The sequence below is a fragment of the Anthonomus grandis genome, chromosome 22 (genome assembly GCF_022605725.1).
Source record: "Anthonomus grandis grandis chromosome 22, icAntGran1.3, whole genome shotgun sequence".
Lineage (NCBI taxonomy): Eukaryota > Metazoa > Arthropoda > Insecta > Coleoptera > Curculionidae > Anthonomus > Anthonomus grandis.
In genome coordinates, this window is record NC_065567.1 from 37,804,638 (window position 1) to 37,822,134 (window position 17,497).

Sequence of the window (17,497 nt, forward strand, 5' to 3'; positions counted from 1 at the left end):
AACATTCCAGCAACGAATAATTTCAAGGAATGGACCTGTAAACTGGCCAGCTCGTTCGTGCGACTTGACGCCATTAGATTATTTTCTTTGGGGCTATGTTAAGTCGCATGTCTACGCTGATAAACCCGAAACACTTAAGCACTTGGAAGCCAACATACGACGCGTGATTGCCGAAATACAGCCTACAGTACTGGAAAGAGTGTGTGAAAATTGAACCTCTAAATTAAGCCACGTACGCGCCAGCCGTGGGGGTCACATGCCCGAAATCATTTTTAAATATTAATGCCAAAAAAAATTCTTTAATATAAAAGTAAATTCGTTCATATCAATAACATATTTCGTGTTTAATTTCAATTTAAAGTTCTTCGCCTCTAAAAAAAACACCCTTTACTTTCGGGATTTATCATTATTATTATTGTTTAAGGAGTACATACCTTAACTTTTCTATTAACATGAATCTTTTTTACGCTGATTCACGCAGGCAGAGAGCGTTTCGAGTTCTGCATTCCATATAATATGTAATTCCTTGAGTAATAACAGCACTACCGGCACTAAGACCGCGGAGGTCAATAAAGACTTTTTCGTTCAGTCACAGAATCACAGAGAACACGTGAACTCTACCACGTCGGAACCAGAAAAATTAATTTGCTATATGATTTAAGAAATAGTGATTATATGCATTGTCAGAAGAAAGCAATAAAGTTTTTCTTTTATTTATTTTAATGCTTTATCGATATCATGTTAATTATTATTCCTAAACGTAAGAAATAAACTATTCTCGAACTGAATTTACTGTCATATTACTTCTGCTACTGAAAATTTCTGAAGGCATTAGCTTGTCGATATAAATCGATTATTTTTTTGTTCTTCGTTTATCTGGAATCTTATTATTCCTGTTATTTTATTTTAGTTTCCTTTCATTGTAAATAGCAACATTATTTAAAAAATGTTTCATCAAGAATGACTCAATTTGAAACTACCATAAAAATGTGTGGCGTTTTTTGTTCTTTAACTGATAATGGCTTTGATCTTCGAATATCCAGTTAGATGTCAACGAGTTTTTTATAGAACGGGGACCTTTGAAAAATAATGCTATCGCTCTTTTCCATAGCTACCACCATTAGTCATTATAAAATTATAATCTGGATCTACGGTGGCAAGCAGATCTCTGAACGCGGAACTCAGAACGCGTGACCGTTCTCTGTCGGTGCGAGCTCTAAGCATTGGTTTTATATTAATATTATTATTTTTTATTAATATTATAGATTTTTCTGTATTTTGACCTGTTTCAAATCAAATACTGTTTAGTAAGTTTCTCTTACTGCTTCATATTAAGAAATATTTCTTTGCTGCAATTTCAAATATTTTCATCAATAAAATCATATCTGAAATTTTAATATCAAGCTGAGCTAATGTTTATTAACTTTTCTTGACGTGAGCTCAACTTCGTTAACAGTTCCTTTACGAACCGCGTTAATCTCTATTAAAAGATTACAAAAATAGAGACATTATTGATTATATCTTCAGTTTAATAAAAAAGCGCTTTCTCTTGTCTAATTAGGCTTTTTTCCACTGTAGATGTAGAAAAAGCTTATGAATTTCTTCTAGTGTTTCTGTTTTACAAATTGTAATTAAATTGGTTCTTTTTATTCCGATTTTTTGTTACACTATTGGTAAACTTCCATCAAAAATATCCTAAGATATGAACAGATAAATTTTACCCAATTACCTTTATCATATATAAGAATAAATAAATTAAGTGGGATTAGACCGAAACTTCTCTATTATTTTACCGACTAATGTTAAACAGCCAATGTATTTCTAATATCTCTAATAGCTTTTTTTGACTTGTAGCACCGAATCGTCTCTCTCAAAGGCTTTATCAAAGTTGAAATTGTATACGCCAATATCCATAGTAATTTTGGCGTTATTTTGGCGTTCGAAAAGTGCTTAATCTTCCTAATTAATAAGCAGTTGTTCCAAGTTGATATTTAATACCTTGTTAAAGAGCAATTAAAGTAAAAAAGCCAATATCTTGTGATGTGTTATTGAGAAAAACATATAATTTCCATCAGAAATAAAAGTGTAATTTCTAAAATGGGAAGATGTACATAAGTTTCCTATCTCTGTGGTATTATCATTTTTCTGATTGTAAATTTAAATTTATAACGTGTAAATCAAATATAGAGTTACAAGATCCGGCATCACTCGTCACGAATTTAAATTATTGGATGCCCTGTTAAGCTAGGTTCATTGATAACAACAATTTTAATTCTAATCAAGCTTCTTCTCAAACTATTAAATAACAGTATGAGATTCGAAAGGTTCTGCATTAATGATGTGGCCCTTGATTTGATATCTTCTATCCATGAGCAAGTTGAGGTGTTTAGACTCGATCTAGTAGAAACAGTTAGTAATAATAGAGTAATACTAGTAGACCTAAAAAGCTTTTTTACTTATCTCTTCTAGGCTTTTAATAAAGAAAAGCTGGCCGTCCTAACAAAGGTTACCCAATTCCTTTGCTTCTTAGTTTTCTTCTGTGCTTATTTGTTTAGGTCGTCAGAGATTTCCCTCATACTCATCTCGAAAATTGGTTCAGGCTTTGTGGATTGAAAAGGTGATTCGAGTGTTGCACTTTCTTATATTGGTTTTTCATTTTAATTGCTATTTAATGAGGTAGGGTAAAAGCAGGAGAGATGGATCACATTTCAAAAAATTAAACGTGCTTCTTTAATAAAAAAAATAACAAAATTGGAAAATATATATATAACATAATATAACATTGGTATTTCTTTTGGTATAATTAGGAATTAAAAATATTAATTCTAGGCACTAAAAAATATACATAATGACAGGTATGCCATTGGTCCATCTATCCTGCTCTGTGGAGTTGAGATGGACCACTAGGGGTAGGATAGACGGACCATGCTATACTTTCTTTTTTTTGGTGGCTACAGTCTTTCCACACTTATTGCAAAGGTTAACGAAGCAAGAACAAGTTTCATGTAACCAACGTTTACAAATGATACATTGCAGCCATTCGTCTTTTTTAGACGTTTGGTTATAGTCCTCCTTGCAACCGACACATAATTTTCTAAATCACTAAAGTTTTCTTCACCACTGGAACTTCAAGAGTACCGTCATCTTCAGACACTGAAGATTCACTCACCTTTCTCTTACTTTTTAATTTTCTTACAGGTTTTACGTTCTTTTTGTTTACATTTGTTACACGTTTTGTTTACATTCTTTTGTTTTTGAGTTGTGCATCTTTCTTATTTTTTATAGATTCCTTAGCTGTTATCTCTCCGGATATTTTTTTACGAACTCTTTTCACTGCTGCAGATAAAACAGGTACAGGCGTTACTTTATCAAGAGCCTTTCCGGGAGTTATATCTTCATCAGGTACTGATGACTTGTTAGAGTTGATGGGTAAGGCTTTTAGATCTTGAATTCCGGAGGGGCCTGGTTGAGGAGACTCAGCTCTAACTGATAAGTTTCCGTCTGGACCCATCAAGGGTGACTTTCAAGGGTGTCTGTGTTAAAAAAGCATATTCCGGGATAATTAACGGATTAAATGGATAAATTTCAATGGATTTAAATGCAGAGGCCGCATTTTGAACAGTTGCTGAGTTTCCCCATGCTCGACCTAACAGCTTACCAAATTGAAGACGATTAAGGACCCTGTTTGGGTTATTTTGAACCATAAAACGGCATTCAGCGTAGAAGTTGCTTTTAAGAGATTTAAAGAAGGCGCGATCAAGAGGCTGCAGGTAGTGAGTGGTATGCGATGTTAAACAAAACAAAATTATATCTTTTTTCTCAGCAAATTCTAGTAGGTCCAGGTTGGTCGTATGGGACGTGTGGCCATCTAGTATTAGTGAAGTTTTATCCGAGGGCTTTCTTGGTAGAAAATGTGTTCGTAACTATTATAAAAAAATCTCGCTATTAACGTAAGCAGATTTTTTTGACATTCTAATTTTAGAACCCGGTGGCATACCTTCATGCCAGTCTTCTTTTCTATTTTTTCCTTTGAAAATACAATATGTGGGGATAAAAGTGCCTTCTGCGCTAGAACATGCTATAACACTAATTGTCTCACCCTTTTCCCCAGGGACTTACGCTTGGAACACATTTTGATCCTTTTTCGGCTAGTATCTGACCAGCCCTAGTGTTCAGCTGTAATCCTGTTTCGTCTGTATTGAATATATGCTTGGGTTTATCATAAAAATTGTGTTCAGTCATAATTCTCTGTAGATCCGAAAAGTAATTATTAACGGTTCCTCTTGACATTCCCAAAGCTCGCGCAATTAAGGTGTTCTCGAATTTTCTGATTGAAATTTCAGGTCTTCGCTTTAAAAACAGTTCTAACCATTTTTGGCCAGCTTTACCTAAAAAAGACAAAAATAAATAAATTAGCAATGTGATTTTTATTTTTTTTTAAATATACCTTCTTTTTTATTAAATTTATTTGGAATCCCCAATCGTTCAACTAAATTAAACGCCATGATTCTTACTTCTGTTCTGGTGGGTGCAAAGCCTGCCTTTTGCAGTTTTTTTTATGTGACTGACTATTTTTGTTTCGACTTTCGAGCCAAAAAAACAATCTGGCCCCAGACGATTACAGCTATCGATGTTATTTGCTTTTCATCTACGCTTAAAAGTTGTTTTTGGGATCCCAAATGCTTTCGCAGCTTCGTTAATGCTCATACCGCCATTCTTCACAGCATCAACTGCATCACCTAATGCTCTAGCCGTTCAAGAACCTCTTTTAGGTGCGTTTTGTTTTCGGATATATTTATTGGGCATAATCCTAAAACAAAATAGGCTGGTCCAACTCTCCTCCACTTAAGTGGATCTATCCTCAAATAGGAGGATATATGGACCAGTGCCTAGCTTCTAAAATATGCCGTTTAGAGCTACGATTGGTGCTCTCTAGTACACCTTGTATATGGTATCTAAACACTAATCCAACAAAAATCGGTTAAACTTACCTGATTAAAAAAAAAAATAGATTCTCAAAACTGATATAAAATTTTTGCACGTGGTGATTTCAACTATCGTAAATAACATTCGCGAAGGTGCGTTACTATGCGTTCCAATCGCCGTCTCAAAGGCAACTGACGCTAAGAAACAGAACGGGACAGGTTAGTCTTGCCTTGTTGCCAAACCTTGCCGGATATTTTGAGTGGACCGTCTACCCTCCTGGTCCATCTCCCATCCTTTTACCCTATTAGGTATTGATTTGGAAAAACTGATAACTGAAAACAACTATTTCAATTTCTCAAGCAATACAGTTGTACATCCTGGTATTACATCCAAGCTTCTAAGGTTTTAAATGCTTACGAATCTGCTTTTGCGCACCCAGTCAAATACCTAGGCCGATTCAAAAATGTTGTAGGCTTTATAATTGACTAAATAATGTTAATCAACGTTATCAACGACCTTTATATTTAAGGAGGTGACCAGTATCATTCTGTTTTCCTTCTTAAAAGACTCTAGAGGTGTTATTTCTGTTGACTTTTTAACTATTAATGCAGATTGGTCGTATGCACACAAGGATAGAGAGGCTATTCTTTAGGCTTCATCTCTAATATAGCTATAATGTTCCATGTTTTTCGGGTCTTTAGAATAAATTAAGAATATAAAACTAATTATTCTGAAGAATTTGGCCTTTGCGTGGTCTGCTTAGCGACATCTATAAGCTTAATTGGTTTCAGTTAGATTTTGGTTTACTTCAAGGCTAGTTGTAGAGCACTTATTATTATTGGTATATTGAGGAGCATTTTCCTGTTTCTCACAGTAGTTCCTTCATTAAGCCGTTTTTGCTTTTTTTCTGCGTGGTGTGTTCTGTATTTGTAACACTTTTAATTTTTTTTTCAATTCCTTTCAGCTGTCCTTTCTTTGTACAATCTATTAGCTCAGACTCCAATTCTAAACTTTGCCTGTTTGTCTGTAGGGAATATAATTAGTTACTATTGATCTACTTGTAAAAGAAGTAATTATATGCTTTTTAAGTACTTCAGGAAAAACGTCGAAAATTAAAACCATAACTAAGTCATCGCTGATCAGGTGAACGATACATAATACAGTTAATATAATCTAGATAAAAAAATACCATATATCGTTAAATTAAATAGAATTTCTAGACTATTTTCATAATAGCAGTGATAGTATCATCCATAAATATTTTTGTGTACCTATAAAAAAGATATTAAATAACTAGGATTAAGTTACTGCGAAAAATGTTTGCTATATATCTGTGTCCATCTTTTCATCAGACCATCATGACGGGTGTACGATTACAATGGTCGTGTCGTATTAAATTACCTCAAACAAAAGTTACTTACTTAGATTAGATACCCAAAAATGCAAAAACTGTTTAATGTCCAAACGTGGGCACTATTTGCTTTGGTCACTTCCCCTATTTCGTCAATATCTATGGCGAATGTATTCCAAAAATAAAGCAACCCTCGATACGATGTATGAATCATACTTCTTTGCGATAGTTCACGAGTACAAATATTTAATGATTTTGCCATTAACTAGACGTTTCCTTTATGTTTTCGTCTGAAAGGTCTATTGCTTGTCGAGAGCATGGAATAATATGGGATTGATCAACCCTGCTTGACATTGAATTGTTGAATTTTTCAGCAGATTTGCGGATTTTTTTTTAGATAATAACTTTAACAAAGTTTTAAAAACATCGTTTATTTAAATATGTGTTCATTACTTCCTAATAGTTCCATTTCAAATATTTTAAAGCAGTATCATATCTATGCAAAATAATCAATAATTTTGGATTTATTGAAAAGGGAAGAAAGAACGTTGATGTGGACAATAAGAAAATTATTGAAAATTAACTTAACAATATGTTTATAGGGCTAATCTTTAAAACTCAAACAGAAACTTTACATCCCATTTTACGAAAGTCTTTGTTACAAACAACGATACTTTTATACTTCTACGTCTAAAATATTTAAGTTCTATTAAAGGTTATTTAAGTTATAAGATATTTTGGAAAAAAGTTGGCGGAATAGCTTATCCCTGTTTCTGTTTTACACCAGCTCTTCAGGATTTAAATGATATCTTTTGAACTTCTAAATTTGCAGCTGTACCAATGAAACATTTTTGGAATATGAAAATAATGTTACAACATTTTGACTAATAATATAATAGACATTTTAAGAATTAGATTCTTTTACTTCTTAAAACATTGAGCTCCGCGTGCCCACCGGTGGGCACAACGCATCGCTTATTCAGGGACCGCGTGCTCACCCGTGAGCATGGATTACATTGATTCTGCCTATACCAAACGACGGTCTGGTCCCAGGATGAGCCAAAAAATATATTGGGTTGGGCAGTTTGGATAGTTTAAAACATTAGATTAGATATTAGTAAAAAAACAACATTTGAGTTAATATACCATGTTATATTACCTTAAAACAGAAAAAATACTCTTAAAACTTAAAAATAAATTGTCATAAAAAAACAGTTGTTTTCTTATGTAACCAAAACTTAAAATACCATTAAAATGACTAACCTAAATATAATCAAACTTACTAAAACGATCTAACGTTTGACGAAATACACACTACCACAAAGAAACTGCTGACACTAAAGTTTTAAGCCAAATGTTTTTGGAAGCAAGTAATACAAAGGGGAATATTACACAGTACGCAAATTGTATTGACCTTTTTCACATTTTTTCGGGCGTACGCAGCATTGTGAGCCATTGACATGGTGCTGTAGCATTCAGTGCATCTCTTTCGAGTAACTCGTTTTTGGCCTTCCACTTCCGTCAGTCTTCGTCAACAGTATTAAGTTTTTCGTCGTTTAAAATGAGACCTGAAACTACCTCTTCTTTGAAAGTGGTGATGCTGATTTTTTCTTGTTTATTTTATTGTAAAGATGTAACGCGTTTACTATTGTTGTAGCAGTAATGAGATGAAACACTAGGCGTTTGTACCATTTTGAAGTTCGCCTTAGAAAAGGCGCGTATGCTGACATTTGATCCGACAAGTCGATAAAGGCCTTACCCTGATTATAGTCAACAATTACTTTCGGTTTAATAACTTCCTTTCCTATCTTTGCTAAAGTAACGGTAGAATCATCGTATTTGGTGCTTAACATGATGACGTCTCTCTTATCCTTCCACTTCAGGACTACAGTTTTGTCATTATTTTGCCGAGCTACAATTCCACCTCGATTCAACTTTTCCTTTATTACTTCTTGAGGATTACATTTGCGGTTTGCTCTAATTGTACCAACTAAATGTCAATCAGTCTTTTGGCTAATGATACGCTCGTGTACCAGTTAGAGTGTAAAGTGTGCGGCCACTGTCCAAAAGACCTTCCATCAATTCCATGACTACCTTTTCAGAAACTGCAAATTCACTTGATTTTTCTCTGCCGGCATATACTTTGAAATCCCAGGTGTATCCTACAGATACACACAACTTGAAAAGGTTTATACTGTAGCGGTGTCGCTTATTGGGTATATATTGTCTGAAATAAATGCGTCCTCGAAACGGGACGTTACTTTCGTCGATACAAATGTCTTTTTCGGGCATGTAGGAGGACTTAAATTTCTTTTGCAGCATGTCAAGAAATTCGGATATTTTGTAAAGTCGGTCATCAGAGAGTCTGTCCTTCTCATTATCACTTACATGGAACATGCCCAAAATACCTTCAAATCTGTTTCTACTCATAATTGTGGGTATGCGATTTTGGTACAACGATTTGGTTGACCAATAATCCCGTAACTGAGGCATTGGAAGAAGGCCCATCCATAATATAATGCCAAAAAATTTTCGCATTTCCACGGGATTGGTATCCACCCATTTTGGCACCTTGGCCTTCCGGTTTGGATCTGTTATTGCCGCAGCAATTCGCTGTGAAGCAAACCTATTGGTTTCAGTCACAAATCGATTAATCATCTCATCGTCTATAAAATAGTTAAAGAATTCAGTTAGTTCTTTCCCTGCAAAGTCTGCACTAACAGCTGGAACAACACCAACATTCTGAGGGCTTTCACTGAAAGACAGTCGGTCTCCTTGAACGTGATCCCATTTTTGCTTAGTAGTTAAAGTCGCTAGAGGTACGTTATCGTCTAGATCTTCGTCTTCGGATAATAATATGGCAGAATTATCTGAATTATTACCGGATGAATCGTTATCGGATGATAGATCACTTTCAACAGGAATAAAATCTTTATCTACGAGCGAATCATCTGAAAATCCGGTAATTTCGTCTTTTATTATATCTCTTGACTCCTCGTCGGACAGATTCTCCAGCTCCTTTGCCAACTCCTGATCCGATAGATATTTCTTAGCCATATTTGCTTAACTCTGAAACAAAAAAACACATTAAAGCTAGTGTTCACGGGTGGGCATTCGGTCCCAAAATGTAAAATAGCATTCTGGGACCACGTGCCCACCCGTGGCTCACCGCAAAAAAATTACAAAAACAGCCAAAAGTCGACAGAGTATTGATCCACAAACAACATAAACTGCAAAAAATAACTATTAACAAAAAATATCCAGAATGAAAATTTGGTCCCTGGAAGTAAAATCCAAATGCCCACCGGTGGGCACGCGGGGCTCAACGTGTCAACGCTCAAAAAAAAGATTTACAAAATTAATTTGAAAGTGAATTTTCTTTCCAGCTTTCGAATTATTGTTTTATACGACCATTACAAAATATATGCATTCTGATGTAGTTTTTGATAAAGTAATAGCTTAATTCCGTAATTAGTGCCTGCATGCATTCTCACCGTTGCAGCGGCGCCGTCTAAATGTCATTACATCTGAGAAGGTAAACTGTTCAAATAAATATTATGTCGGTTTTCACTTTTATACCGTGACGCTGTCGAATGGTCATGCTTTAAAATACAAATTAAGGTATCTGAAGCCGAAAATGTAAAGTATTTAAGCAAATATTGTTTTAAAAAACTATAATATTAGTCATACAAAAATTATAGGTTATAACATGTATGAATTTCAAAATTCTGCATTCTTAAAGCAATAAAGACAAACCTCACTACTCGAGTAGAATTTGTTTATTCCACACTTCTCAAAAAATATACTACTTTCATATAAACTCAAAAATGAATTCTCTTTCGTAATGATATGTCTTGAACAGTGAGTATAGTCAAGGATCAATAAGATATGAGCCAAAGACAAACAAATCAGATCCTATTTTACATAAGTATATCTTATAATTGATATTTTTATTCCCTTGAAGTGTTTAGCGAGAAAGTTTCCAGTTTGGTTTAAATAAAATTTTAAATACAATATACCATAATACAATAGAAACATTTGGAGGCGGACTGCTCTATTCGCCACCAGACATATAACTAATGTTAGACGCCTCTCAAAACTACTGCTTCATACCTGTCACAACTACGTTGCCACCTGCTATTCACATTGGCAGTCAGTCCTTTGATAGGTGACCAAAATAAATTATGTAGGCTATTATATCAGAATTATGTTACCATAACTGATCGAACAAATTTTTTTAATAGCAGAGGTTAAAACTGTTATATTTTATTTGAACTTTCCAATTGGGCATTCACTCCATTAATAACTAAATAAATAAATAAAATTGACAGACTGCGCACTTATCCATATCGGACGGCATCAGATGGGAACAAGACGTGAACTCAGGCCATGCCTTTGATCATGCCAACGCGAGTTCTACTCTATAACCAATCAAGCTAACTTAACCAACACGTTCCATTTAATATTTTTGTATTCTTCATCATTGAATTATAATATCACTTCTATAATTTATGAGGAAACATTAATTAGATAAACTTTCGCAGGATAATGATTGTACTTGTTATTGTATGCAGTTCATATTTAACCACAAATTACTCAGATACACAAGCTTAGACCCGATATATATTTCTATTCTCTGTCGCATCCACACTACAATTAGGTACCAGGGCATCCCATATCTTAACACACGATTTCATATCATATTAGGTATAATAATTATGATTATTCCGCCTACGTTGTCATAGACACTTATGTTTCAATTTATTTATGTGCATATGCTCTTTGCTATTGTATTCGTTACTTAGTTTTGATTGATTTAATTTATTTAAAAATATATAACTCACATTATCAATTGTATATTTTTTACAGACTTTTTATAGAATTTTGCATTCCGCAAAGTAATTTTTAAGTAACAAGTTTAAGTATTGTAGATTGGCTATTAATTTGGTTTTCTTTTTAGCTTTGCATGTTAAAATTGCTGTGTTTTAATAAAAATTCAATAAAAACGATATTTAACAATTATGCGTTCGGCAGCTGCTTTTCCCAGCACATGTCCCAAATCATCCCAAATCCTACCAGAGATCTTATGACAGCTGTCAACATTATCTATTAATGTAATTTTATTAATTTTTATATAATTAAACAAACATATAAAGTATATTAATTTATTTTTTACATCTTATTTTTTATTTTCAGGGACCCATACGGATATTGCATGTCGCCTACAAAGACATACTATGACATCCGTCACAATACCTACAAGCACTGGTCCATTACATGGCGGTTACCCTTCGGTACTGGAAGAACTATCAAGTAGCGAACCTGAGTTTGAATCATCCAGAAACTCAAAACGATCCCTTTGCTTGCCACAAACTCCATCAGACTCCTGTAAAAAGCGTAGAAAACAATCCACTCCCATTAGGATTTATAATTCAGAACCAGAAATTAAAGATGACGGAGTCAGTTCCGCACTAGCGAGTACAAACGTAAAAGTAACAGAATGTTACGATGATGAAAAACATAAATGTAATGTGTGCCAACTTAAGCTGGGATCTGACAGCCAGTTACAAAGTCACGTTGCCTGCGAACATCAGCAGCTCGAAATAAAAAAGGATCCCGATGATGAAACTGCAGCTAATCCACCATCTGCGGTATTTGTGGATGCTCCACTTTGTCTCACAATTGGCCGACCGGAGATGCAATGGGGTACTGAATTGCCGAATAAAGACTGGGCAAATACTAACATACCGAATGTATACAATTCATCAAATCCAGTATTTATGGCTATGTCTCAGTTTAATCAACCTGATAATATTCAAATGAAACCAGCTAGAATATTTAATCCGGATGCTTATTGTGAGATGTGTAATAAAGAGTTCTGTAATAAATACTTTTTAAAAACTCACAAGGCCAACAAACATGGCATCTACACGGATACGACGTCTAGTGAACCGCAGTTGCCGAGTGGAACTAATGTCTCATCCTATGGTACAAGCTTAAATTTAAAGTTACCAACTTCAGTGCCAAGCGTCGATAATTTAATAAGAAATGATACCAAAACACCAACAAATGTAATTAATCCATATAACATTCCATTTTCAAGTTCATTTTCGAACAAACTATCTAAAGTTACTCGACCTGTTTTACAAAATAACGAGCTAAATAATATTCAGTGCTCGGTATCGCTACGTACCTGTAATGGTCCATCTTCTAATGAAAGTGATAAATATATATCAGAAGACCAAGTTGATGAATGTTCTACTTCTACAAACTTACCAACCGAATCTACCTCAGCTAAAAATGAATCTGACAGAAATGCAACTTTTGACGAGTCTATAAAAATGTCTCCAAGTCAGTCTAGTCGGGAACTTGATCTTTCTAATCGATTAAGAAGAATAGGTGTAATGAATCCTAAAGCTTTCTGTGAAATTTGTAATAAAGAATATTGTAATAAGTATTTTTTACGTACGCATAAAATGAAACGTCATGGTATTTATATTCCTGATGATAGAGACCCTAAAATAGATGGATCGATTAATAGTCCGTGGCCTTCAACAGTACAAACTAGTCCTTTAAATCTTATTGTTACTGAAAGTTCTTCGACTGTATTTGATCGTAAAACTACATCACCTAATGATATCAGCTGCGAGTTATGTGGGATTAAGTTTCAGAATACAAATTTGGCTCAACTTCATAATTATACTGTTCATGGTAAAATTACTAAAGATGATGATAATTCCGAAATTAATTTTGAACCAGCAGGCGAAGACTCGAAACAAGGTCACCAGATCTCGAAAATATCGAATAACGAAAAATCAAATAGTACGGAAAACATAAGTGAAGATCTGCAGAAGCTTCAGACCATGATTCTTCAACTAAATGATCTTGACATGACAAAATCTTCGAATATTTGTAATTATTGTAATAGGGAATTTGAAAATCGCTTCTACTTACATGCACATATGGTAACAGATCACGGCATGCTAATGGAGGAGAACAGTGATATAGAAAAAAATGGCGAGTCAGAAAATAGCAATAATAACACATTATGCGATATATGTGGTAAGGACTTACCAAATGCAGAAGATATGAAAAAACACATCATTGAAACACATTCCAATATTCATAGTAGTGCTATAGAAAGTAGTAAGGACGAATATAGTAACGAAAATACGACATCAGATAAAATGTCGTCAAATAGAATTTTTATGTCAGGAGGTAACGCACCAGAAAGACGACTATCAGTTAATGTCACTCCAACAAGTAGCTATTGTGAAATATGCAACAAAGAACTTTGTAATAAATATTTTATGAAAACACATATGCAGAGGATGCACGGAATTGAGATTGAAAATGGAGCTCAAATAGGTGGAGTGGTTTGTGACATTTGCAACAAGGAATTATGCAGTAAATATTTTTTAAGAGTGCATAAACATAATACGCATGGAATTGTAGAGTATGGTGCTAGTCTTCTGCAATCAAGCAGAAAATCTGAAAGCGAACCAAGTTCACAGCCTTCAGTATTGACTCCCGAATCTGAATCTGCCTTAAAGCCGAGCGACTTGGCTGATTTAAGCCATAGGTATTTTACACATTTCACTGAAGTATGTCCAATTTGCAGCCGAAGGTTTAGAAGCACGAAATGGTTAAAAGCCCATTTAGTAAGCGATCATGGTCAAGCTGGAGTAGAAAAGTGGGCCGAGTTAGATCAGCAACTCCAACAGACTCTTCAGCAACATTCAAAGTCTAAACCAATAAAAACAGAAAGGGCTAGTCCAGGTTTAAAAATACCAAATGGAAATCAAGATTCATCGTCCAGAAATTTTGCCATTAACAATGTGTTATCCTCAGTGTTTGGTCCTGAAGATGCAGCTGTTAAATCTTATCAGTGTTCCTATTGTCCATTTACTTCACCGCTACTACCTTTATTATTTATTCACGAAAGGATACATACCATCAATGAAAATGTTCCTCTTAAGTGTCCAGTTTGTCCACAGTCGTTCTTAGAAAGAGAATTGTTTCAACGTCACATTTATAGTCATCATCCATTTTTTCCTTCACCTCCCGTCTTTGAAGAGCAGACAGATATAAATAAAAAAACGCAACCTCAAGAGAGTTTAGAAGAAGAGGCTAACTCTTCTCAGGATGTTAAAATAGAAATGAGTAATGAACACAATAAAGCATTCGAAGAATCATCTAGCAAGTCACCCCCCAGGATCAGTGTCGCCAATCTACCAATGGAAATCAGCCAGTCTCTTAAGGATTTAGCGAAAAAGGTCCAGCTGCCGGCACTGTACGCGCTACCTCACAAAGTCAACGATTTACCACAAGACGAAAGTACTTCTGATTCTCCGGGGTATGTTATGCAACCTTTTTTATTAGAAGATTCTGCTTCAGATCGTACAATAGTGCCATCTGTTGTTTTTTTACCTGTACTTCAAAAACAACCTGCTCCTTTAACAGTTACTTTTACATTAACCCCTGCCTAAACAAAATCCATTCTTTTTGTTGTTTTTCTAATCAAATAAGATTTTTTCTTAAGATTTATTTACTACTTTATTTAATAGCCCAGTAAATAAATTGAATTTTTATAATCTAATAGTCTAAAGTACCTACCATTTAAAATAATCATACTATAAAGTACCTGAACAAACACTGTCTAAATAAATATTTAGTTTTAGGACCTAAATTATATTTAAAATGGCAAGAATAATCCAGAGGTCAGTTAGGTTAAACCAAAAAAACAAAGAAAACCATATTTTTTTAGCTTTTTTAAATATTTATGATTCAAACCTAGTATTATTAAAGCACCCAAATATGTATTAAAATAGGCGCGTCTTTTAGTTGCGTATTCATATAAGCACAAACAAATTAACTTTCAAATCAGATATTTACAACAACTCATTAGAGCTGACAACTGGAATATGGCTTATTATCAAACCAAATTATCTTACAGGATGACCGGTGATTATACTGACAGTTTTTAAAAACGATTTCAGTTAAAGTAATAGATCTTTCTTAATTTTTTCTAGAACATATTGCCATTTTCTGTGGTGTAATAACATTTTTACTATCTGTGATAATTTATTGAATATATGTTAGAAATACCTCTATGCCTAATATGCCTCTCAATATTTTCAATGCACATTATACACAATGGGTCAATTTCTTTTTGCAGTAAAATAGGCGCGCATTAACTTGTAAGTTTGTCAAACTTGTATAGGGTGTTCCAGTTACAATTAAGCTTAGTTTTGAATATCACCTGTAGAAAACCTAGGATAGTTAATGAGAAAAATCATTGGTACTAGCCTAATTTCTCACAAAGAACACTACCAGGCCTCCGGAGAGCCCATCTCTTTTTTGTTTTCTCTTGGGCCTTCTGTTTATCTTTATCTCGCTGAGTTCATCGAAGAGAATATTGCACATGTTGGTTTATGCTTTTGTTTCTAAGGATTTACTTGTGACGATACATTATAGCTCGCAAGAAATCCATTAAGTAAAATACAATTTAAAATATTAGATCAATAGGAGCAAGTCACGAATAACGGTAAGGAATGTTATTACACTACCTGGACATCCTGTATAGATAGGGTTTCCTTTTTATTTTAGTAAAAGATCTTACTTGATGAGAAATTTTAATATCATACCTTAATGGATGACGATTCCACAACACCTGTGATTTTTATTATTTTTTACGTAATTTAAAATACTAATATAATAATAATATAATATATTACATTAAACGTATTCCTATATTTTCAAAGTCATGCCTCTTACAAGGGGAACCTATAAGTACTTATTTTTATGCAAATACAGAAAGACTGAGTGAAATTTTATATATGTATGATCTGTTAATTTTCACCGAGGTGTATCGAGATAAAACAGTTTTGTACGATAGAAAGCTTTAGGTGATGTTTAATGAAGTTCCTATTTTATATCTCGATAAAAGATTAATATATTAGTTCAAAAATACATATATCTTATGTATATGTAAGTTTATAGTTGTAGCTTGCTCAAATGTCAGTTAAATAGTGGACACTTTTATTCTAATGACTGACGTAGCTAACGATCAGATTAATATTTAGGCCAATAGTATTTAATGATAAAAATACATTACTATATGATGACATGCGCTCAAGAAATCTAGAAACAACATGAATGACTTTAATTAGTTCTCCTGTTTCCAGTATTCCTGAGTCCCCTTAAAAATAATTAACTGAAAGAAGTATTACAAAATTGATACCTTCCACACATAAATGTCACTATTAACATATCAAAAAGTACATAGATTATGCATTCTCCATTGACGCTTTTCTGTAAAACGCAAAAAAGAATGATAAGCCATACGATTTCCTTAATGACAATGAGAGTTTTGATATTCGGGGAAGTTAATTTAAAATGTATGTGCAGACTTACATCTCTTTTAAGAGCAACGGCGGTTTTGCTTTGAACACATGTAAAAAAGCTACGTTAGAGTAAGAAGTATTATTTACCAAATTTTGTTACCGCAGTAATAACGAAGTTTAGTTTGTGGAAAGCGAGATGTCATTTCTCTAATTATTTTATACGTAGAATCTAAACCGAGAACTCAGAAATGGTCCATAATATTAGTTTTTTAGATAATTGATGTTATCTACTTCAAAAATTGCGTTTTTAGCCACTATTTAAGTTATTTAACCCATAACTTAACAAAATTATTCAACCTTGTTTTCCCTTTAAAATGGTCATCATCGATTTTTCTTGCAAATTTACGACCATTATCAAAATTCAAGTTCTTTTTGTGTTGGATAATTTTTCGTGAAAATTTGCATTTACTTTGATCTTCATTTTTAAGATGCCGGATTCATTCATTTTTAATCCCCTATCGTCTGAGTGTAAATTCAAATGTTGTTCAAATGAATGTTCAAACTTATCATCGACATAACCTCACCAACTGAGAAATAGTTAAACTCAATTTTTGAGTTTTTAACGTTAAATATCCCGAAATCGTATCGTCATCGAACAATTCTGACCGAATTCAGTTTATACTCAAAAAAATACTTTAGAAATAATCGCCTACAACTTCGAACTTTTTTTTTTCAATTATAGTAAATCATGAAATATAGAAAATAATGAAATTTGAATCATGCGCAAATGTAACAGCATTGTTCAATCACACTGATTAGGCAACCCACAATATAAGTATGAATATAACCCACATAACACTTTATAAAAATCTTG

General features: G+C 33.7%; 1 protein-coding gene across 1 annotated transcript in view; it reads left to right on the forward strand.

Moving 5' to 3' along the window:
- Positions 1-15,280, forward strand: part of LOC126748989 (zinc finger protein 521) — an 80,638-nt gene extending 65,358 nt beyond the window's left edge. Inside the window, exon 2 of the mRNA XM_050458562.1 lies at positions 11,474-15,280. Within this exon, the coding sequence (XP_050314519.1) occupies positions 11,474-14,766 (3,293 nt within the window). The 3' untranslated portion in view covers positions 14,767-15,280. The remainder of the gene's footprint in view (positions 1-11,473) is intronic.
- The last annotated feature ends 2,217 nt before the right edge of the window (positions 15,281-17,497 follow it).